A 22,726-nucleotide genomic window follows, 5' to 3' on the forward strand; every position below is an offset into this window, starting at 1 on the left:
TTGATTAACCTTGAATAACCTACTGTTCTCTCAAAAGAAGAAAATACAGAAAATAAATGACGGAAATGTAACCAAACATTAACAAACATCCTAACCATCAAATAGATGCCAAAGTGCTGGACACAAGATTCAAATAGTCCATTTAGAAAATACACAATGTTGGTGACAGTACATGCAGTCTAAAAATCTATTAACAAACATTAACACAATTAAACTAATCCACTTGAGTCATTTACTTTTATAGATCAGCTACTGTCAATATGGCCACTCATGGTTTTCTTACTAGTGCAGAACATGGTTAATGTGTTACCAACAGGACTGCACTGAGGCTTCACTGCATGTTAGCAACACATACAAACACGGCAACTAGCTCGTTCAACTTTCTTCACATAGAAAGCCAACAATGGAGTTTCCCAAACGGACAATTGGCAGATAAAAACGACTATGAGGGTTTATTTCCTATTAAAGTCAATAGACTGGATCATATAACATTTTCCACAAAACACCTTCCCTCTAACAGTATTTGAACAGAGCACATACTATGTTTACTTTGGTAATTAATGTAATAACTGCAAACACCATTTCCGTTTATGTTGAAAGCATTTACACATAACATGCAACAACTTTCTCTGTAATGAACAGCAGCAGCATCAGAAGTGTGTGCACAAATCCCTTTGCACCCCAATTCACTATGCTAGCGTTCATCCAGTGCTGATATAGCTGGCGAAGCAAAAGGGTACATTTGTATCTATTATTTACATCCACGTCTTCTCCTGCTTCCTCACTTACCTGCCACAACATGGCGGCTCCAATGAAAGGTACTTTCAGCAAGCAAATAAAAGGATACAAATGAATGACACATCAGTCACTGATTTTATATGTAGTGAACACTTGCACTTTGCTTGTAGTTACATTTCAGCAGTGCTGCTGGCAATGACACTGCTACCTGGGTGAATATGCTTAGTACCTCATTCAGAGTTGGACAGAGACATTAATATGCATCTGGGGGGGGGGGGGGGGTTCATTTTGCTTCCTACGTATTTGCTACCGAAGCGACTAACTCTGCATAAATGTGCCTCCCTTGCCATACAAGAGAAAGGAATAGATATTGTATTGCCCTAGGTGCGTGCTCCATTTAATCTAGTGTAGTGCAAAAACTGTGCTGGGCTCTTGGGTCTTCAGACCCTCTCCAAAAGGACCCATTTCTCCTCATCCCCTCGGAGCCAAAAGGTACCTATGAGGGGAAAAGGGTATCTTCGAGTCCTCCTTTGTCTAAAGCTAGGAGGGACACCTTGAACCCCTGACCCCTGGAGCCAAAAGGCCGCTTAGGGGGTAAGGGTATTTGGGTTTACCTCCATTGCAAGGCTCGGGGGTCGCCCCCTTTCTCCCTAGGGTGGGCTAAAGCTTCGCCCTGGAGAACGGTTTCTTTGGCCCTCACCAGAAGGAAAGAGCCTCAGGAGACTTTGGGAGAGAGTGGGCCATAAGGGTCTTACCCAAACCGGCACAAATGTGATGCACTCACACGAAAAATTTAAAAAAATGTGTGGTGAAAAGTGCAGAAAAAGGTGCAAAAAAAATGCAAATAAATAAATAAGCATCAGCTTTTCAGCCAGGAGTATATAAAAAAATGTCCTTGCCCAGGCAAGAAGGCTAGAGCAAAGGAAATAGACTGCTACGTGACAACAGAGAAGTGTTCAGTTCAGAGTGCCATTCTAGGGCAGAGGTGTGCTCCACCACCAGTGCATTTTTCGGCGCCTTTGTCACTGGCGGCACCAGGAGCACACAACACCTCGGGCTTCAGACTGCCAGCCCTTTGGCCAGAGGACTATCGCCTTCTAAAGGGAACCTTTAATCCCCACAGCACACATAGGCATCTACACAGAGATGTGCCTGAAACATAATAGCGGGTATAGCTTTAAGTACTGATGATGCCAATAATCGTAGTACACAATACATACACATTACATTAAATGGACAGAAAATGCAGATAACAAGTACCCAATTCGACTGGAACACGCGAGATGCTATTCGAACAAGACGCAAACGTAAATTTAGAATTTTATTTCAAACATACCAATAATTATCATATGGGCAGCCTTCCCCTTCTCAAACTAAGTACTAAACTTGCTTTATTTTGGGAAAACGAGTACTCAGTACACTGTAATCTTGCTTTTAAACCAGAGGTACAAATTTTAACTTAATTTGCAATAATGGATGTGTCAGACACATTCAACGAATGAGTTGCGGCCATTATTATAAGCTCACAACTTGCACCAGGGTTTGTCATATCAATCCAAACAGGCACATATGTTACTATTCAGGTGCCGCCTGAGCAATGGTATCCTCACGCACTTACTGTACTTTGGCAGTGTCTACACTGCTCCTCCAATCCTCAGCCATAGCCCCCTAGGCATGTAAACAGTTTAATAGTGTTCGCTCTAGCACCCTGCACCTTTTAAACCTGTACAGTTCCTCTTTCCTGCCTGAGGTGTCGCTCTCTGCTGTGGTGCTTCTAGCACAGTCTGGTCTGTATCTGCTACAATGAACACTAGTTTAAATAAAATAAGAGATACAAATGAAAGCAGCAGGTGCTATCTTGTTCGGATAAGATTATGTAACATCAATGTGAAAATTGGCCACTGTGCGTAGGTGGTGGCACTCGATATACCGGCTGTCGAGATCCCGGCGCTCAGCATACCAGCGCTGGGACCCCGACCACCAGGATACCGACAACTATTCTCCCTCTTGGGGTGTCCACAACACCCCTGGTGGGAGAAAAAATAGCATGGCGCGCGTAGAGTGCCACCGTGCCTGCAGCATGGTGAGCGCAGCGGGGCAAGCACAGAGAATCCGCAAAGGGCTCTTTTGTGCTCACCCCGCTGACGGCACTTTGTCGGTCTGGATCCCGGCGCCGGTATGCTGTGCCGGCCAATCATACTACACTCTGTGTAGGAAGTGCTAGTCTACCGTAATAATGACGTTTTAAATTGCAACACAAACATCCAGATTAGGACATTTTTATACGTATAATGTTTAAATGTGTCCTAGACACAAACAACGTATGTCAAAATGCATGGAAAATACTTACTGCTCATTTCTGTGGCATCAGCCACATTTGTCAATAGCCACTGTTTTGAGTTGGCTTTTACCAATACAGTAGACTACATTTCTCATCAATGAATTCACATTTACCATTAACAGATTCCTGCACAACACGAGAACATTTAAAAGTAATGATATGAGCACAGATAGAAATCAACCCGTTTTGCAAAGATAAATTTGGGACAAGCGCTTTAGGTAACTATTTATAACTATAAAAACAAAGGAAATATAAACTGAACAGGTGTGAAATGGTTACAGCAAATATATAGTGTTAGGAGAGGACGTCCATTTCTCAGCAAATTGAAAGGACTAGCAAGAAAGTACATGTAAGGTTGAGTCAAGTAATTATAACGGTAGAAGAATGTACAACATGAGCAAGACAAGATAACTCCACAAGCCAGTTAGACTTGGTAATTGTGACCAATAATATTTGCCTATAAAAATAATAATTCTTCCGCACAGAAGCATCACAGCAATGTTTAAGACATGAATGAATATAAAATAGACCTTGAACAGCTTCAAAAAACCACTAAGACGTGTACAGAAGGTGAAGATTATCATCTGGGATCATGGAGTGAGACAAAAGGCAAATTTCTGACTGCTGGAGTATATACAGCTCTGGACTTCACAGGGTCAGCCATGGCAGCAGATGGCAGGTGGGTATGTACGAAGATGAGCACGGCTGCAGGTAGGTATGGCCACAGATGGATATGGCTGCAAGTGACAGGTGGGTATGGCCGCAGAGGAGTATGGCTGCAAGCTGCAAGTCACAGGTGACAGGTGGGTATGGCCGCAGATAGCAGGTGGGTATGGCCGCAGAGGAGTATGGCTGCCAGTGACAGGTGGGTATGGCCGCAGAGGAGTTTGGCTGCCAGTGACAGGTGGGTATGGCCGAAGAGGAGTTTGCCTGCCAGTGACAGGTGGGTATGGCCGCAGAGGAGTATGCCTGCCAGTGACAGGTGGGTATGGCTGCAGAGGAGTATGGCTGCAAGTCACAGGTGACAGGTGGGTATGGCCGCAGAGGAGTTTGGCTGCCAGTGACAGGTGGGTATGGCCGCAGAGGAGTATGCCTGCCAGTGACAGGTGGGTATGGCTGCAGAGGAGTATGGCTGCAAGTCACAGGTGACAGGTGGGTATGGCAGCAAGTGACATGTGGGTATGGCCACAGAGGAGTATGGCTGCCAGTGACAGGTGGGTATGAGTGCAGAGGAGTATGGCTGCCAGTGACAGGGGGGTATGGCCGCAGAGGAGTATGGCTGCAAGTCACAGGTGACAGGTGGGTATGGCCGCAGGTGACAGGTGGGTATGGCTACAGAGGAGTATGGCTGCCAGTGACAGGTGGGTATGGCCGCAGATGGGTATTGTTGCAGGTGACAGGTGGGTATGGCCGCAGAGGAGTATGACTGCAAGCTGCAAGTCACAGGTGACAGGTGGGTATGGCCACAGAGGAGTATGGCTGCCAGCGACAGGGGGTATGGCCGCAGAGGAGTATGGCTGCAAGTCACAAGTGACAGGTGGGTATGGCCGCAGGTGACAGGTGGGTTTGGCCGCAGAGGGGTATGGCTGCAGGTGACAGGTGGGTATGGCCGCAGATGGGTATTGTTGCAGGTGACAGGTGGGTATGGGCGCAGGCGACAGGTGGCTTATCACCGCAGATGGGTATGGCTGCAGGTGACAGGTGGGTATGGCTGTAGGTGACAGATGGGTATGGCCGCATATGGGTATGGCTGCAAGTGACAGGTGGGTATGGCTGCAGATGGCTATGACTGCAGGTGACAGGTGGGTATGGCTGCAGAGGGGTATGGCTGCAGGTGACAGGTGGGTATGGCTGCAGGTGACAGGTGGGTATGGCTGCAGGTGACAGGTGGGTATGGCCGCAGAGGGGTGTAGTTGCATGTGACAGCTGGGTATGACCAGAGATGGCACATGGGACATGAGCAGCTCAGACCCTTATAACACCGAGTAACAAAGAGCTAAACACACAGTAATACATATCATCTCCTGTAGTTACAGTACAGTGGAGGTATGACACAGGGATCAGGGCGATCACCCCCCACTCACCCAGCACAGCCCGCAGGTGTCTCAGCCGGGTGGGCACGTCCTTCTTTGGGTCCAGAACTTTCTGTGTAGATTTCTTGAGGTCTCCATGACTTCTCCTGGAAAACATCCCCGGGGCGAGTGTGAGCGGGGTGCCGACGGTGTGCTGCTCCCGGACTCCCTCCTCACTCCCTGGCTCCTATCGCAACAACCGCACGCACCGAAGTCGCTGCGCGTGTGTGTACACAGGAGCGCGGGTCAGCTCGCCGCCGCCGCCTCCGTGCGCGAACCCTGCGATGGGTGAGAGCTGTCCACCAGCGTGTGCCCCGTCCCGGGCTCTGGCTTCCGTGTCCCCTCTCCCGGCTCCTGTGCTCTCTCCGCTGCTTGGCTGCTTCCTACCCGGGCGGGCGCTGTAAACACGGAACTGACGTCAGAGCGGCGCTGGGAGGGGGCTGCGGTGAGTGCGGGAGGCCGGCAGGGGGCGTACGCCGCTCCGAGCCTCGGTCCCTCTGCCAGCACCTGCACAAGGCTCCCTCTGCCCGTGGTGGCCGCATTACCTGCTGCAGAGCCGCACACACAGGCGGCAGATCCGGGGGAAAAATAACATTTTCTGTGTTTCTTACACGGAGACGGTTTTATTCTATTAAACTTTGTTATACAGCTCTCTGTGTTTCATCATTTGGTCTATATTAGTATAGCCAGGTGTGTGGCTGAGGGAATTAGCACCAGAGTTGCCTACCCTCCCTCATTCTGCAGGAGACTTCCTGAAATAGCAGCAATCTCCCTCACTCCCTGAATAGACCAGCAATCTCCCTGATTTTACCTTACCCCCATTATATAGCTGGTACATTCTTGGGGAAAAGATAAATTAGAGATATATACATTCAAATGGGATCATCAGTGCCATTTCTCTATTGGTTATAAGGCACAATGATCCCTATGGCTACATTCATTTTAAATAAGGTTTCTCATGGCCACTTACAGTATATGTGTATACAGTATACTAACTTTGGGGCTCATTTACGTTTTGATGTAAGTCATTTTCATGACACACCTCTCAGATGCAGCAGTACACACCCACGCTTATACTGTAGGTGTTAATTTCACAATCTCCCTGAAATGCTTTTTCAAAAGTAGGCAAGTATGATTAGCACCCTTGGGTCCCATGGAATTAGCGCTGCCACCCGTCATATATTATTCAGAATCGTCCTGTCCCATATTGATTTGCTACGGGGCGCAGTTTGTCCCGCTTTTTGGTCTGGTGTGCTGCACTGTGCTCTGCACTGCCTGGTTTTAAACTGGGTGCACACTAGATGATATTCTCAACAATATGCCCAACTCCGACATTTCAGAACATCGTTCAATGGGGGTCATTCCGAGTTGTTCGCTCATTGCCGATTTTGGCAACGGAGCGATTAAGGCAAAAATGCACATGCGCATGCGGTAAGTATTTTAGCACAAAACTTAGTAGATTTACTCACGTCCGAACGAAGAATTCTCATCGTTGAAGTGATCGGAGTGTGATTGACAGGAAGTGAGTGTTTCTGGGCGGAAACTGGCCGTTTTCTGGGAGTGTGCGGAAAAACGCAGGCATGCCAGGAAAAAACGCGGGAGTGTCTGGAGAAACGGGGTAGTGGCAGGCTGAACGCAGGGCGTGTTTGTGACGTCAAACCAGGAACGAAACGGCCTGAGCTGATCGCAATCTGTGAGTAGGTCTGGAGCTACTCAGAAACTGCGAATAATTTTCTATTCGCAATTCTGCTAATCTTTCGTTCGCTATTCTGCTATGCTAAGATACACTCCCAGAGGGCGGTGGCCTAGCGTGTGCAATGCTGCTAAAATCTGCTAGCGAGCGAACAACTCAGAATGACCCCCAATGTGTACACACTAGTGGGTCTATTCATGAAGCAGTGAAAAGTGTGGAGAATTAGAAGAAAAGTGTTGGGAACCGCACAAGTCCTAAATCTGATAAATAGTAGCCTCTGAAAAACTGAATTATCCCTGAATTGCTTCTAGATATAGCAACTAGGGGTTTATGGATGATCAATCCTAGTACCAATAATTGTTGCTTTCAGTGGTGCTCCCAAGAGTCAAATTTAAGCAGTCGAGAAAAAAACAAAACAAATAAGTGTTGGAAAATAGACTCTTTTTGGGGAGCACTCTAATTCAGAGGATGGCAATGTAATTTATTAATACTGATAAAACTATTTTTATTAGGTAACACATAGAATAAAATTTAAGGAGTATCTACGTGAAAAATTAGAAGCTTTGCGAAAATATAGAACAGATTATAAATAATACGTGATATCCATATCACAATATACCTGTTGCCGGAGATTAATGGCTGTGGTAACAGAATTCATTAATCATTGCACATTCAGACTCATGTAATGTATGACCATCATTTGTTCAGCAGATATCCATTGTGGATTACAATAAATGCAGAAAGTTAAATCATAGGTCATATGAGAGTCGGGTACCCAGTAGTATATATGTAGGTGACACTGTATAGGGGAGTCAATTTCTTGCAGTACCAGGGTGTTCAGAGGTGGTCTCCCATCCTAGTACTAACCCGGCCTTTCACTGCTTAGCTTCCAAGGTCAGAAGAGATTGGGCATCTCCAGTGATGTATGACCGCAAATATTGTACTCACCCTCTTGGGTCACCTAAGTGTATGCAGCCACCTGGTTTAGTCACCCTGTGACATAGCAGCCACAAATAAGATATGAGCATGGGTGACGGCCTGTTTTGTGGAAAGAAGGTTACACAACATCCACAAATAGGGCTTGCCTTTCACCGATGCAAACCAATTTTTTGGAAATCCAAATACCCAATATTTTGGGTGCGGATGACACTATAGGGGAATCAATTTGTTGCAGTACCTGGGTGTTCAAAGGTGGTCACCCATCCTCTTACTAGCCCGGCCTTTCATTGCTTAGCTTCCAAGATCAGAAGAGATTGGGCATCTCCAGTGAGGTATGACCGCAAATATTGTACTCACCCTCCTGAGTCATCCAGGTTTATAAATTATGATTGGCAGAAATTGAGATTTATATATACATATGGTACAATGGTCAAAGAATTAAATGAGATAATGTGCAGCCACCTGGCTTAGTCACCCTGTGACATATCAACCACAGATAACAATATACATATGAGTGAAGGCCTATTATGTGGGTAAAATTCCTGAACACCACACAATGTCCACAATTAGGACTTGCCTTTCACTCCTAGAAACGCCCAAAGGGCACCAGAACGGCCGTGCCAAATTCAGTCACTATATAAGTGCAGGATATAATTATGCTGCACAGCATGAATATGGCAATAAGTTTTCAAAATAATCAATTATAATACACCCTTATGCACTAAACCAGACAATAGCTGTGAGATGCCTGATGCCTAGAACCTCTAATGAGTACCTGCGTGATTATAGGAAAGCAGGCTAGAACTAGGTGCTTGTAGATAATTTGCACAATTTTTGATTTGCTTGAGCCTAATAAGCTCTAAGTTCAGAGCATTTGCTGAAATTTACCATTGTTGAATATATAAATTTCAAAGGAGAAACACAGTCAATGATACCTGTAAAATTGATATTAGCTTGCTATAGGTGTTTATAGCAAGTATAGATAATCCCAGCTATATATACCTTAATGCCTAAGGTATACAGTCCTTGTGGTATTGGCTTGGCTTGAAAAGTGTGGAGAAGTAAGCTGATGGGGAAGTTGCCCATGGCGACCAGTCAGCATTGATGTAACATTTATAATTTGCATACTATCAAATAATACAGAGCAGCTGATTGGTTGCTGTGGGCAACTTCTCCCCTGGATCACTTCTCTCTTTTCACTGCTTAATGAATAGACCCCTGAATCATCAATGATGCGCGCACCCGCATGTGACATCCCTTCCCGTCGTTCATTCATGCAGGTCAATCTGGGGATATCGTTGACGATAACATGCTGCCGAATGTAGGAGAGGGTGATCCCTCAGGCAGTGGGGCCCACCAGGGGTTTCCACTGTACCCCTATGGGCAGTCCAACCCTGCCTGTGTGCAGGGCTGTCATCGGAAATGATGGAGCCCGGGACTGACCCTCACAAGACAGGTACCCCCCCCCCCCCCCACCCCACCACCACCACCACCACCACCACCACCACCACACTGTCCTATCCTCACCCTTGCCTGTATTCCCCAAACTACCTTTTTAGGGGGTCCGGGTGGTTGTAGTGAGGATCAGGGGACCAGGTCAGCTGCCTGCGCATCGGCTGGCAGACACAGACGGACAGAGCTGCAGTCATATTCTTAATACAGAGCCGAAAGGCAGCTCCTGATTGGCTGGTCCGTGAGCTCCGGTTGGCTCACGGCTGGCTCTTTATTGAGAATATGACTGCGGGCCGCGGCTCTGCCTCTGTCTCTGTCCTTCCGTGGCTGAATGCCGATGCGCAGGCAGGCAGCTGACCTGGATGGCCCCCTGATACTACAACTACCCGGGCCCTATCTCAGTCCGGGACTGGAGTACCCGCCATCCCCCCTTGATGGTAGGCCTGCCTGTGTGCAATCCCCATGCATTCTCACTCTTGTACTTTGCCAGAGAATATCGAGCAGACCTCTGGGAACATGAAGCCAGAGCACAGTATTTACTACTTTAGTATCCCATGGAGTAACATTACATGGGTGCAAAGTGTGTGGTACACACAGTCTCCTGGGTCCAGCGGGGCCAACACCGCAAACCCTGCACCCATTTGTCAACTATTAATGCTGGAGTTTTGCGATGCAGCAGTGCTGCTAAAAATCACTATAAAAATGGTGCAGCACTCATTTCCCAGTGTTTTCTGCATGCACAGTAAAAAAGTCAGAGAGAAAATGGTCGATGTGCCATTTCTCCAGAGACTTGCGTACACGCAATAGACTCTAGAACCAGCGCTGGAGTCTACTAGTGACCCTAGTGCTTAGAGTCTACAGTGCTTCCGGCTGGGGGGGAGTGGGCCCAGACAGAGACTGCACATGGGCCACCTCATTAGTTAATATGCCCCTGCATCACACTTATGTCTTCTTTAATCTGTCCTTCAGCGTTGGGAAGTAATGGAATATGTGTAAGTTAAGGAACAAATATTTGTGCTTTGGTCATAGCTGGGGGGTTACACAAGCAGGGGTGCCAAAGTCAGAGGGGTGTGAATACTAATTATCCAGGCCTGGACTTATATAATATTTTGGTGGAAGAGGAGTGGACACACCTCCAGTATATGGCCACACATCAGTATCACCCGGGCGCGCCATATGGCTGGACAGCCATGTACCTAAGTAGTAATGATGGACATTGGAGAAGAACTGGTAGCAGTTAAAAGAATAAAGGCCATTGGGGGGTAAGTGTCACGATCCGGGTATCTGGACGCCATTACTTACCCTTCAGATGCCTCCTAAGGCTGGCTCAGCGTTCCAGGACCGGATCCCGCTGTTCCTGAGTTTCCACATGCAGAATGTCAGAGTGGTGATTTCATCAGCCGCGGCCTCCGCTGTGCCCGCGTGGTTAAATGTGCGCTTGTCAGTCTGGCGTCTCCTGTCTCCTGTGGCCGGCGTCGCCATTACTGTTTCAATGCTCACATGGATTACAAACCAAACTTCCCTCCAAGTGTCTGCATGGGCGCAGCCATCTTGGATTTTGTCATCTGAGCATTTCCACCAATCTGCTGTCTGTATTGTTGATTTTCATAATTGCCTAGCCAACCCCTTCCTTGCTGCAGGTATAAGTAAGCTGTGCCTGAGCAAGGAAGGCGTCAGTGCTTTGGTTGTCTAACCTAGTTCCAGTTTGTCTCTCTCCTGTGGTTGTCTTCCAGGTTCCAGCTCCTGTCTCCAGACTTCTGCTATAGAGACCCGCACCAGCATTCCATCTGCGGTGTAGCCTGACTCTCCGATCCATTCTGGACTCACCTGTTTCCAGCTCAAACAATCACCTGCTTCCAGCCCAGCTTCCAGCAGTGTACAGCTTCTCTTAAAGGGCCGGTGTCCTTTTCTGCAGTTTACCACTCTCCACCGGTATTATTATTTCACCGCTCTCAAACTCCAAACTTCATTATCAATCACCTGCTTCCAGCCCAGCTTCCAGCAGTGTACAGCTTCTCTTAAAGGGCCGGTGTCCTTTCTGCAGTTTACCACTCTCCACCGGTATTATTATTTCACCGCTCTCAAACTCCAAACTTCATTATTATTTCATCGCTCTCAAGTTCGTTTATTATTTAACTGGTTCCAGCCAGTATCCACTCCGTACCAACAACAGTCTGGTTCCAGCCAGTATCCACAGCAGCCGTTTTATCTTCAGCAGCCCAGCCTTTCCTGGAACACCAGCTGGTACGATCCTGGGTTCTCTCCATTGCTACAGTCAGGCCTGGTAAGGACTTTCCAACTAGAAGATTATAAGAACTGTCTCACACTACCAGTGCCTGTGGCCCTTGCCACCCTGTAGTACCCAGGAATTGTATTTATCCTCTGTTGACTTTTATGTTTCCTTTACTGCTGCTGTGTTACGGAGTTTGTCATAATAAACATCATTGACTTTTATCCTGGTTGTCGTGGTCACGCCTTCGGGCAGTTATTCTACATGTTACTTACATGTCTAGGGGTCTGATACAACCTCCCAGGTTCCGTTACATCTCAGCCCCTACAACTGAGGCTGCCTCCCGTCAGCTCAGGCCCTCAGTTGTGACAGTAAGTTGTGAATAATGGAGAATTGAAGTCTATAGTAAACTAAGTGGTCAGGGGCAGGCAAGGTGCGTACAGTAGATGTTGTAGAAAAGTGGAGCAAGTGCAAAAGTAGGTGAAGAGGCCTAAGGGTATAAGAAGCATAGTGGTAAGTGAGGCAGAGTTGGGGGTGGAGATATGGCATGTGGGAGAGAAACAGAGGTTGACCCCTGAATACGCAGTATTCAGGGCCACCGCCGCCATGTCTCCACTCACAGGAAATGCAGGCGACGTCATTGGCTGGCCCCAAAAATGGGCATGACGCGCCTGTGTTACCTGCTGTCCTCACCTCTCCTACCCCCCTGGTCGCATGTCAATCATGATACAAACGCATCTTTCCAGGATACAATTGCAGCATGCTAGCCCATGCAGGGCATGTGCGAAGACAGATGAAAATCGCGTGTTTGTGATATTAGGCCATCTGTGATAGGGTCTAAATAAGGCCCTATGTGCAGGACCCATAAAAGCAATCCTTCGTCAGCTGAGATGTACTGAAGTCATTAGGAAGAGACAGCGATTCAATTTTTTTACAGGTCTTCCTTTATTGAACTGGATGCCTTGGGGTATTTTAGCCACTCAACGGGACCTGAAGCGTACATCTCCAAAGAAGCATCAGAAATTAGTAGTTTCCCAATCATGGCCCTGGCTTTATCCACTGGCACACTGGCGTATCTATAATGGGTGCAGTGTGTGCGGTGCACACGCGCCCCTGGGTCCAGAGGGGGCCCACACTGCACCCATTTCTTCTATACTTACCTTTCCGGCATCCATCGGCGATTGTGTTTGGGCCCCCTCCTCTCCTGTAGCTGTCACCGCCGCTGCTAGCGCACTGAGCGCTAGAGACTCTGTGCCAGAGTCTACAGCACATGCGCAGGACTCCGGAAAAATGGCGCAGCGCTGAGAGTGCTAGCAGCGGCAGTGACGGCTACAGGAGAGGAGGGGGCCCACACACGGAGTCTGCACACGCGTCCCCTCCTCTCTAGAAACGCCGCTGCACTGGCACATGATATGAGTTCCGCATAAGTATGCATACATAAACCTACTTACACAAGGAATCTACAATAAATATATCACTGAAAAAAAGACAGTTCCTTGCCTTTAAATTCTCCTTGAATAGTAATTTTTCCAATAAATTCATAATCTGACTCCAGAGCTACTGATTACGGCTACTGATTACGGGCACCAGTAGTCAGCGGAATACCACAAGGATCCATACTCGGGCCACTACTGTACAACATATTTATCAATGACCTAGAAATAGTCCTGGAAAGCACAGTGTCGATCTTTGCAGATGATACTAAACTGTGTAGGGTAATTAATTCGGAAATAGATGTGTAGTCTCTACAGAATGACTTATCTAACTTGAAATCTGGGCGTCAAAATGGAGAATGAGGTTCAATATAGAAAAATGCAAAGTTATGCATTTTGGGACTGAAAACAAACTTGCATCCTACATATTAAATGGGGAAAATCTATGGGTAACAGTACTGGGAAAAGATTTGGGGGTACTCATTGTTAATAGGCCTAATAACTGCATACAATGTCAAAGTGCGGCAAAGAAGGCAAGTAAGATGCTAGCGTGCATAAAAAGGGGAATTGAGACAAGGGATGAAAGTGTAATCCTGCCGCTTTACAAATCATTGGTGCGTCAGCACCTGGAATGTTGTGTTAAATTTTGGGCACCACATTATAAAAAAGATATCTGTGAACTCGAAAGGGTTCAAAGGCGATCTTCTAAATTGATTAAAGGGCTAGAGGGACTAGATTACGAGGAAAGGCTTACTAGGTTGAACATGTATACACTGTAAAAGAGGCATCTAAGAGGAGACATTGGGGGTCATTCCGAGTTGTTCGCTCGTTGACGATTTTCGCAATGGAGCGATTAAGGCGAAAATACGCATGCGCATGGTACGCAGTGTGCATGCGCTAAGTATTTTTGCTCAAAACTTAGTAGATTTACTCACGTCTGACCGAAGAATTTTCATCGTTGAAGTGATCGGAGTGTGATTGACAGGAAGTGGGTGTTTCTGGGCGGAAACTGGACGTTTTCTGGGAGTGTGCGGAAAAACGCAGGCGTGTCAGGGAAAAACGAGGGAGTGTCTGGAGAAACGGGGGAGTGGCTGGCCGAACGCAGGGCGTGTTTGTGACGTCAGACCAGGAACGAAACGGGCTGAGCTGATCGCAGTGTAGGAGTAAGTCTGGATCTACTCAGAAACTGCTAAGAATTTTCTATTCGCAATTCTGCTAATCTTTCGTTCGCTATTCTGCTAAGCTAAGATACACTCCCGGGGGGGGGGGGGGGGGGCGGACTAGCGTGTGCAATGCTGCTAAAAGTAGCTAGCGAGCGAACAACTCGGAATGAGGGCCATTATTAATATCTTCAAATATGTAAAGGGACATTACAAAGAGTTATCGGAGGAATTGTTTATTAAAAGAACTCTGTTTAGGACACGAGGACACTCAGTGAGGCTGGAGGAGAGAAAATTCCATACACAACGTAGGAAAGGGTTCTTCAATGTTAGGGCAATAAGGATTTGGAATTCCCTGCCAGAAAAGGTAGTAATGGCGGACTCTGTAAATGCATTTAAAAATGGATTGGATACATTTCTGACTGAAAAAGATATCCAAGGTTAAAGCATTTAAAATATTGACATTAATAATCTGGGAGGAACATGATTTATAGTTGTAACTAGACACAGGGCCGGTGCAAGGTTTCTCGGCACCCTAGGCAAAATTTCTGCCTACACCCCCCCCCCCCCCCCCCCCCGTCCTCCCGACCCTCCCCTTCCCCTGTTGCTTGGACAGTGGAGTGATCACGTTATCTATAGGCTGTGTTAACAGTATGTTGATCCTCCTGAAGCAGCCAAATAACAGCAAAAGAAAACCTGACAAATATTATATTAAATGCACACAAGTTAAAAAGCATCCAGCCCCACATCCATATATAGTATAATACCACAGTCTGTAGTTTTATACAGTATTATAGATAGGCATCAGGGTTGTAACTAGAACTTTGTGGCAGTGACGTGCGGTGAGGTCATTGGCTATATATATATATATATATATATATATAGTGTTCATTCTAGCACCCTGCACCTTTCAAATACTGTGCAGTTCCTCTTTCCTGCCTGGGGTGTCGCTCTCTGCTGTGGTGCTTCTCCGCACACTCTGATCTGTTACTCAGTGCTGTGATACAGACCTGTGTGTGCTGAGAAACACCAGAGCAGAGAGTGACACCCCAGGCAGGAAAGGGGAACTGCATGGATTTTGAAAGGTGCAGGGTGCTAGAATGAATACTATATATATATATATATATATATATATATACACACACACATACATATACAGTGGTCGAAGTAGACATTTTGAAGTGGGGGTATGGAAAAGTGAAGGTTGCAATTATGCGCGCGCCTCCGGAAGAGGGGGTGTGGCCACTCAAATGGGGGCGTGTCCTTCAGTGTATTAGGACCCCTTATACTATCTAGAAATTCTTATACTATCTAGAAATTCACATTACAGCACACGGAATGAGCCGAAATTCACACTACAGCACATGGTATGAGCCAAAATTCATATTTTACCACACAGTATGAGCCGAAATTCACATTACAGCACACCGTATGAGCCGAAATTCATATTACAGCACACCGTATGAGCCGAAATTCACATTACAGCCCACCGTATGATCCGAAATTCATATTTTACCACACAGTATGAGCCGAAATTCACATTACAGCACACGGTATGAGCCGAAATTCACATTACAGCACATGGTATGAGCCGAAATTCACATTATAGCACACGGTATGAGCCGAAATTCACATTATAGCACACGGTATGAGCCGAAATTCACATTACAGCACACGGTATGAGCCGAAATTCACATTACAGCACACAGTATGAGCCAAAATTCATATTTTACTACACAGTATGAGCCGAAATTCACATTACAGCACACGGTATGAGCCGAAATTCACGTTACAGAACACGCTATGACCCAAAATTTCAGATTTTACCACACTGTATGAGCCGAAATTCACATTATAGCACACGGTATGACCCGAAATTCACATTACAGCATACTGTATGAGCCAAAATTCTAATTTTACCATATGGTATGAGACGAAATTCACATTATAGCAAACGGTATGACCCACAATTCAGGGACAGGGAGAGAGAGTGACAGCAAGGACTGAGAGAGTGACAGCAGGGACTGAGAGAGTGACAGCAGGGACTGAGAGCGTGACAGCAGGGACATAGGGTAACATTACCTGATATGTGCAGCGGAGGTGCGGAAGGGACTGTGGTTGTTGGTGGCGTATGAGCCCATGGTCTGCGGGGGATGCGGCGGTACTAAGCTGTCCTTCTTCGCTGCGGCGTTGATGTCCCTCTGACCACCGCCAGTTGTGGTCTGCGGTGGTCAGCTTTCAATGGCGGTGCAGCGTGCAGAAGTGAGCGCTGGTCAGCGGTGGGAGGCGGGCAGCTGTGATATAAATATATATATTTTTTACATTTATTTTATTTATTTTTCCCTGTCCCTGCGTCCAAGTGATCTGGGGGTGTGCTGCAGTCCAAGTGATCTTGCCCAGATCACTTGGACTGCAGCTCACCCCCAGATCACTTGGACTGCAGCTCACCCCCAGATCACAAGGCGGGGAGCTGCAGTCCAAGTGATCTGGGAGTGAGCTGCCCAGACACTTGCCACCAAGCACAACTCCCCCCACCCCTCGCCTTAGTGGTCCTGGTTCCTCAGTCCCGGAGGAAGCAGATGCTGCCGGAGATGCTGAGGGCACGGAAACAGAGGTAACAGCGCTGCCTGTTGTCTCCGGAGCTGCCGCTGCTGTAGGCAACTCCAACATCGGGAGGTGCGGGGCGGCAGGGAGGGAGGGGATAGGGAGACGTGGAGTGGGAGGGAGGGGATAGGGAGACGCAGGGAGGGAGGGGATAGGGAGACGTGGGGTGGGAGGGAGGGGATAGGGAGACGCGGGGTGGAAGGGAGGGGATAGGGAGATGCGGGGTGGGAGGGAGGAGATAGGGAGGCGCGGGGCGGCAGGGAGGGAGGGAGGGGATAGCGAGACGTGGGGCGGCAGGGAGGGGATAGTGAGACGCGGGGTGCGAGGGAGGGGATAGGGAGACGCGGGGCGGCAGGGAGTGAGGGGATAGGGAGGCGCGGGGCAGCAGGGAGGGAGGCGCGGGGAGGGAGGGGATAGCGAGACGCGGGGCGGCAGTGAGGGGACAGTGAGACGCGGGTGGGAGGGAGAGGATAGGGAGACGCGGGGCGGCAGGGAGTGAGGGGATAGGGAGACGTGGGGTGGAAGGGAGGGGATAGGGAGATGCGGGGTGGGAGGGAGGAGATAGGGAGGCGCGGGGCAGCAGGGAGGGAGGGGATAGCGAGACGCGGGGCGGCAGTGAGGGGATAGTGAGACGCGGGTGGGAGGGAGAGGATAGGGAGACGCGGGGCGGCAGGGAGGGAGGGGATAGGGAGACGTGGGGTGGGAGGGAGGGGATAGGGAGATGCGGGGTGGAAGGGAGGGGATAGGGAGATGCGGGGTGGGAGGGAGGAGATAGGGAGGCGCGGGGCGGCAGGGAGGGAGGGGATAGCGAGACGCGGGGCGGCAGTGAGGGGATAGTGAGACGCGGGGTGGGAGGGAGAGGATAGGGAGACGCGGGGCGGCAGGGAGGGAGGGGATAGGGAGACGTGGGGTGGGAGGAAGGGGATAGGGAGACGTGGGGTGGGAGGGAGGGGATAGCGAGACGCGGAGCGGCAGTGAGGGGATAGTGAGACGCAGGTGGGAGGGAGAGGATAGGGAGACGCGGGGCGGCAGGGAGGGAGGGGATAGGGAGACGTGGGGTGGGAGGGAGGGGATAGGGAGACGCGGGGTGGAAGGGAGGGGATAGGGAGATGCGGGGTGGGAGGGAGGAGATAGGGAGGCGCGGGGCGGCAGGGAGGGAGGGGATAGCGAGACGCGGGGCGGCAGTGAGGGGATAGTGAGACGCGGGGTGGGAGGGAGGGGATAGGGAGACGTGGGGTGGGAGGGAGGGGATAGCGAGACGCGGGGCGGCAGTGAGGGGATAGTGAGACGCGGGTGGGAGGGAGAGGATAGGGAGACGCGGGGCGGCAGGGAGGGAGGGGATAGGGAGACGTGGGGTGGGAGGGAGGGGATAGGGAGACGCGGGGTGGAAGGGAGGGGATAGGGAAATGCGGGGTGGGAGGGAGGAGATAGGGAGGCGCGGGGCGGCAGGGAGGGAGGGGATAGCGAGAAGCGGGGCGGCAGTGAGGGGATAGTGAGACGCGGGTGGGAGGGAGAGGATAGGGAAACGCGGGGCGGCAGGGAGGGAGGGGATAGGGAGACGTGGGGTGGGAGGGAGGGGATAGGGAGACGTGGGGTGGGAGGGAGGGGATAGAGAGACGTGGGGTGGGAGGGAGGGGATAGCGAGACGCGGGGCGGCAGTGAGGGGATAGTGAGACGCAGGTGGGAGGGAGAGGATAGGGAGACGCGGGGCGGCAGGGAGGGAGGGGATAGGGAGACGTGGGGTGGGAGGGAGGGGATAGGGAGACGCGGGGTGGAAGGGAGGGGATAGGGAGATGCGGGGTGGGAGGGAGGAGATAGGGAGGCGCGGGGCGGCAGGGAGGGAGGGGATAGCGAGACGCGGGGCGGCAGTGAGGGGATAGTGAGACGCGGGGTGGGAGGGAGGGGATAGGGAGACGTGGGGTGGGAGGGAGGGGATAGCGAGACGCGGGGCGGCAGTGAGGGGATAGTGAGACGCGGGTGGGAGGGAGAGGATAGGGAGACGCGGGGCGGCAGGGAGGGAGGGGATAGGGAGACGTGGGGTGGGAGGGAGGGGATAGGGAGACGTGGGGTGGGAGGGAGGGGATAGGGAGACGCGGGGTGGAAGGGAGGGGATAGGGAGATGCGGTGTGGGAGGGAGGAGATAGGGAGGCGCGGGGCGGCAGGGAGGGAGGGGATAGCGAGACGCGGGGCGGCAGTTAGGGGATAGTGAGACGCTGGGTGGGAGAGAGAGGATAGGGAGACGCGGGGCGGCAGGGAGGGGATAGGGAGGCGCGGGGCGGCGGGGAGGGAGGGGATAGAGAGACTTCTCTTGTCTTTCAGATGCTCCAATTAAATATATTTTACACAAAAAAAAAATATATTTTGATAAGTAAGCCCAGACCAGGGGCGGCCGCGGCGAGGGTCTAGCCTGCCACAGCCGTCAGTCACCTCACCTACGCCAGTGTGATTTCCCTGCGGCTGCTCCATGTCTCTAACAGAAATAGACGGAGCCGCGCGTATGAGAGAGCAGGTCAGGAGACGGGCGCCACACAAGCGCTGATGTTCGTGCTGACGGCGCCTAGCAGGATGCGTGTTAGGCTGTCAGTGTGGGCGGCGCCCGTCTCCTGACCTGCTCTCTCATACGCGCGGCTCCGTCTATTTCTGTTAGAGACATGGAGCAGCCGCAGGCCCGCAGGGAAAGCAATACACTGGGCCGGTGAGGTGACTGACGGCTGTGGCAGGCTAGACCCTCGCCGCGGCCGCCCCTGGTCTGGGCTTACTTATCAAAATATATATTTTTTTTTGTAAAATATATTTAATTGGAGCCTGCCGCCCTCCAGTGGCCAGCGCCCATAGGCAGCTGCCTAAAGCTGCCTAATGGTAGCGCCGGCCCTGACTAGACATAAAACATTACTTCAGCAGGGACATTATAATGAACCCAGCTTAATACAGAATACAGGTTGAACCCGATGGGCATTCTGCTTCTTTTCAACCTCATTAACTATGTTACTAATTTACTTGTTTGTTTTATTTTAGAATTAGCTCATCATTATCAGCACATAGAAAACCTGCTTAACATGAACATTCAGGAGGCAGTCAGAGATCCCATCATTCAGGAGACCAACATTGGAATCCCAACAGCCGTAATTTTGCAGACGGCCGGCACACCAACACCCCCGCCTAATTCTCAGTCGGTTGGTGGGTCCACGCCACCAACCGAGTGGGAATAGAACTTGTGGCGACCAAAGCTCGCCACCGGGCCTTCTGCGTGGTGAGCCCACACGGGTACTCACTGCCTCGCTGTCGGTATTCTGGCAGTTGGGATGCGCCACTGTCGGTATACTGACAGCCAGCATCCCGTCTGCTGGTATGTCATACCAGACCCGAACATTCATCAGTTACTGCTCTTCACGGACCGTGCCACCTAAGATATACTCTATATAATAAAAATCTAACGCTGCTCCTCCCCTCTGTGGGGAGAATTCAAGTGTTTTGCGCCGACGGAGCAATTCAAGTGCTGACATTACTGTTATATTGCGTCATCAATTTGATGGGCTGGTAACATTGCTATATGCAGCTAGTGTTTACCCTGCATCCAAAAATATGTTGCTATTTGCAGTCCTGGCATTATTGTAACATTGTTTGTGCAGGTGCACATTTACTTTTTTTGGTTTCATTTTGCTCACAAGTCAGGATTTAACCCCTTAATCTACTTTTAAATGATTTTCTTGGGTTTTGCTGCATTGGTTCCTGCTGCCTGCTCTGTATTATAGTCTACAATCAAAGCTAACTATTATTATTCCCCAATCAAAGCTAACCAGAGGCGGCTGCAACCCCTGGACTGCTGTGCCCACTACCTATTACCAGAGGCGGATTGGGCATAGGGTCTACAGGGAAGATTCCCGGTGGGCCGATGCACCCGTGGTGCCTGTTTTGTTTGAGGACATGTGGTCCTTTTTATAGACATAATGAATAAGATGCAAAATAATTTGCATATATGAAAATGACTTTGCCACTTAGCCTGTGATTGCAGATTATCTAGTGTATGCTCTGTCTGCCTGCTTGGCTGACATATAAGATTGAGTGAATAGTGATTGGGATATGGTTGGTGTAAAAAGCAATAAAATATATCTTTCTAAAGAATTATATAGTTTCCTGAATTCTGAAGATGTATCATATAATGTGCTCATAATATTTAATTTTATTTCTTTTTAACTTCCCCCTTGACGCTGGACATGCCCACTATCTGGGAAGGCTTGGGGGGAGGGTGCTGCTGCCATGGCCCATGGCTAGACCTTACACCGCTGGTGCTGCCCATGTGGGGCCACTAGTACAAATTTTTCCAGGGCCGCTTTTTGTTCCCAATCCGCCCCTGCCTATTACTGTGTACATTACAGTCTCCTTTTTTTTTTTAGAATGTGCCATCACTGTGCTAGATACTGTAAGCTCCATTACATCATGAACCCAGATACCCAACAAGTACTCTGTTCTCTTCGGATACATTTGCTACGTTTTCTTTAGAATTGGTGATGTTGCTCATAGCAACCAATCAGATTATATCTATTATTTTCTAGAAGCAGCTCGATAAATGTTAAGGAGAATCTGATTGGTTGCTATGAGCAACATCACCATCTCCCACCTTAGTAAATTTACCCCAAAATGCCCAATAAGGCCCTACAGCCAAAACTTTATATACAGTAGCCCTCATATTCAGGACATTATATATCCTGCTATCATTACCCAAAATCCATCAATGCACCATGGCAAACCGTGTTGCACTGCAGGTGTGGAAGATGTAAAATGTGCAGAGATTTAGGTATGTCTAAACTTAAATCTAAATTGCAGTGTACAACTAAGACTGTGCAGCATCTTTGGGCTACATGCAAAAGCAGACAGTATTTACCCTGCATGCAAAACAAGGTATTTGCACCCCTTTCATTGCATCATGGTTTGTCCAGGTGCAAAGTAAATTATTTTATATTTTTTGGCTTTGCTCCAAACTCAGAATTAGGCCCATAGCATGTAAATGTACTGTATAAACTTGATATCTCCATTTACTGTGGTCCAGCATATACACAACAAGACTTGAAAATACCTAAGACTACATAATGACGATATTTCATGGTAAAATTCTGAGTTTTTTTTTTTTTATTTGCAGCAAACCTGGGTTAGTTGTTAGCTGTGAGGAGTGAAGATCAGACATTGGTCCTGATTCAGAGTTGTACACTATTGCACAGCTGCAGGGAAGCGGTTATGTCTCAAGATGCACCATCAGATCACTCTGCGGAACCATTGGGCAACTGAGTAACTTTCAGGTTACTCAGATTTCCATCGCAGGTCCGCAGCTGAGGTCAGTAAATCTGCGTCGCCAGACGCAGAAACTAACTTCGGCGCTCCCACAAAACAGAGGCAGCGCGCCTCCATTTTGCAGAACGGACCCGGTCGCCGCCCCTTCACCGCCCCAAGAACCCTCAGCCTTTCAATCAGGCTGGCGCTTAGGGGGCACATGCTTAGAACCGGTCCTGCACATGTGCAGTGTCCCCACCCACCATTGTACGCTAACCATCAAAGTGATGACAAAGCCAAAGAAATTATTTTTCCAATAAAGCGCTGTGACATCTGGGTTCTACTGCCGATGGGTCTGAGATGTCTCTGGAGCTATTTTTTCTTCACTCCTCATTTTTTGGTCTGTCAAAATGTAATCTTTATTATTGGTCAAATTATTTGTGTGTCATAGTATGTTACTGTATACTGTAAGTCAGAGTCCTCTACCAAACATTTAGGTTACTTCTCACTCACAACCCCCCCCCCCCCCCCCCCCAAGTAATTTCCCCACTATTGCCAAACTTTTTTAATCACGGCTACTGAAAGAATTCCTCCTCTTTCCTTTAACCCTCGATGTGATAGCCTCTTTGACGTCCGTGAGTGTAAACCTTTTTTGCCACGAGTAACATGCACAACACAAGCAGTAAAGATTCACACTGTTTATTGTTGGTTTAACAAAAGTATATAAAAGAAAGGATTTAGGGCGTGTATATCCAAAGTCAATAACTAATTGGACAGAACACAAATGGGGCTAACATAA

General features: G+C 48.9%; 1 protein-coding gene and 2 pseudogenes across 3 annotated transcripts in view; all 3 read right to left on the reverse strand.

Annotated features, from left to right (window-relative positions):
• RALGAPA2 (Ral GTPase activating protein catalytic subunit alpha 2) overlaps window positions 1–5,673 on the reverse strand; it is a 605,428-nt gene extending 599,755 nt beyond the window's left edge. For 2 of the 3 annotated variants that reach the window (XM_063918174.1, XM_063918177.1), the window contains exon 1: window positions 5,164–5,673. In XM_063918174.1, coding sequence (XP_063774244.1) covers window positions 5,164–5,269 — 106 coding nt within the window. In that variant the 5' untranslated portion in view covers window positions 5,270–5,673. The remainder of the gene's footprint in view (window positions 1–5,163) is intronic. The other variant, XM_063918175.1, reaches the window with a different exon arrangement.
• Window positions 5,674–7,661: 1,988 nt separating this feature from the next.
• LOC134913802 (5S ribosomal RNA) lies at window positions 7,662–7,781 on the reverse strand (annotated as a pseudogene).
• A 228-nt stretch (window positions 7,782–8,009) lies between these two features.
• Window positions 8,010–8,129, reverse strand: LOC134912661 (5S ribosomal RNA; annotated as a pseudogene).
• Between the last annotated feature and the right edge of the window lie 14,597 nt (window positions 8,130–22,726).

The sequence above is a fragment of the Pseudophryne corroboree genome, chromosome 4 (assembly GCF_028390025.1).
Source record: "Pseudophryne corroboree isolate aPseCor3 chromosome 4, aPseCor3.hap2, whole genome shotgun sequence".
NCBI classification, from domain to species: Eukaryota; Metazoa; Chordata; class Amphibia; order Anura; family Myobatrachidae; genus Pseudophryne; species Pseudophryne corroboree.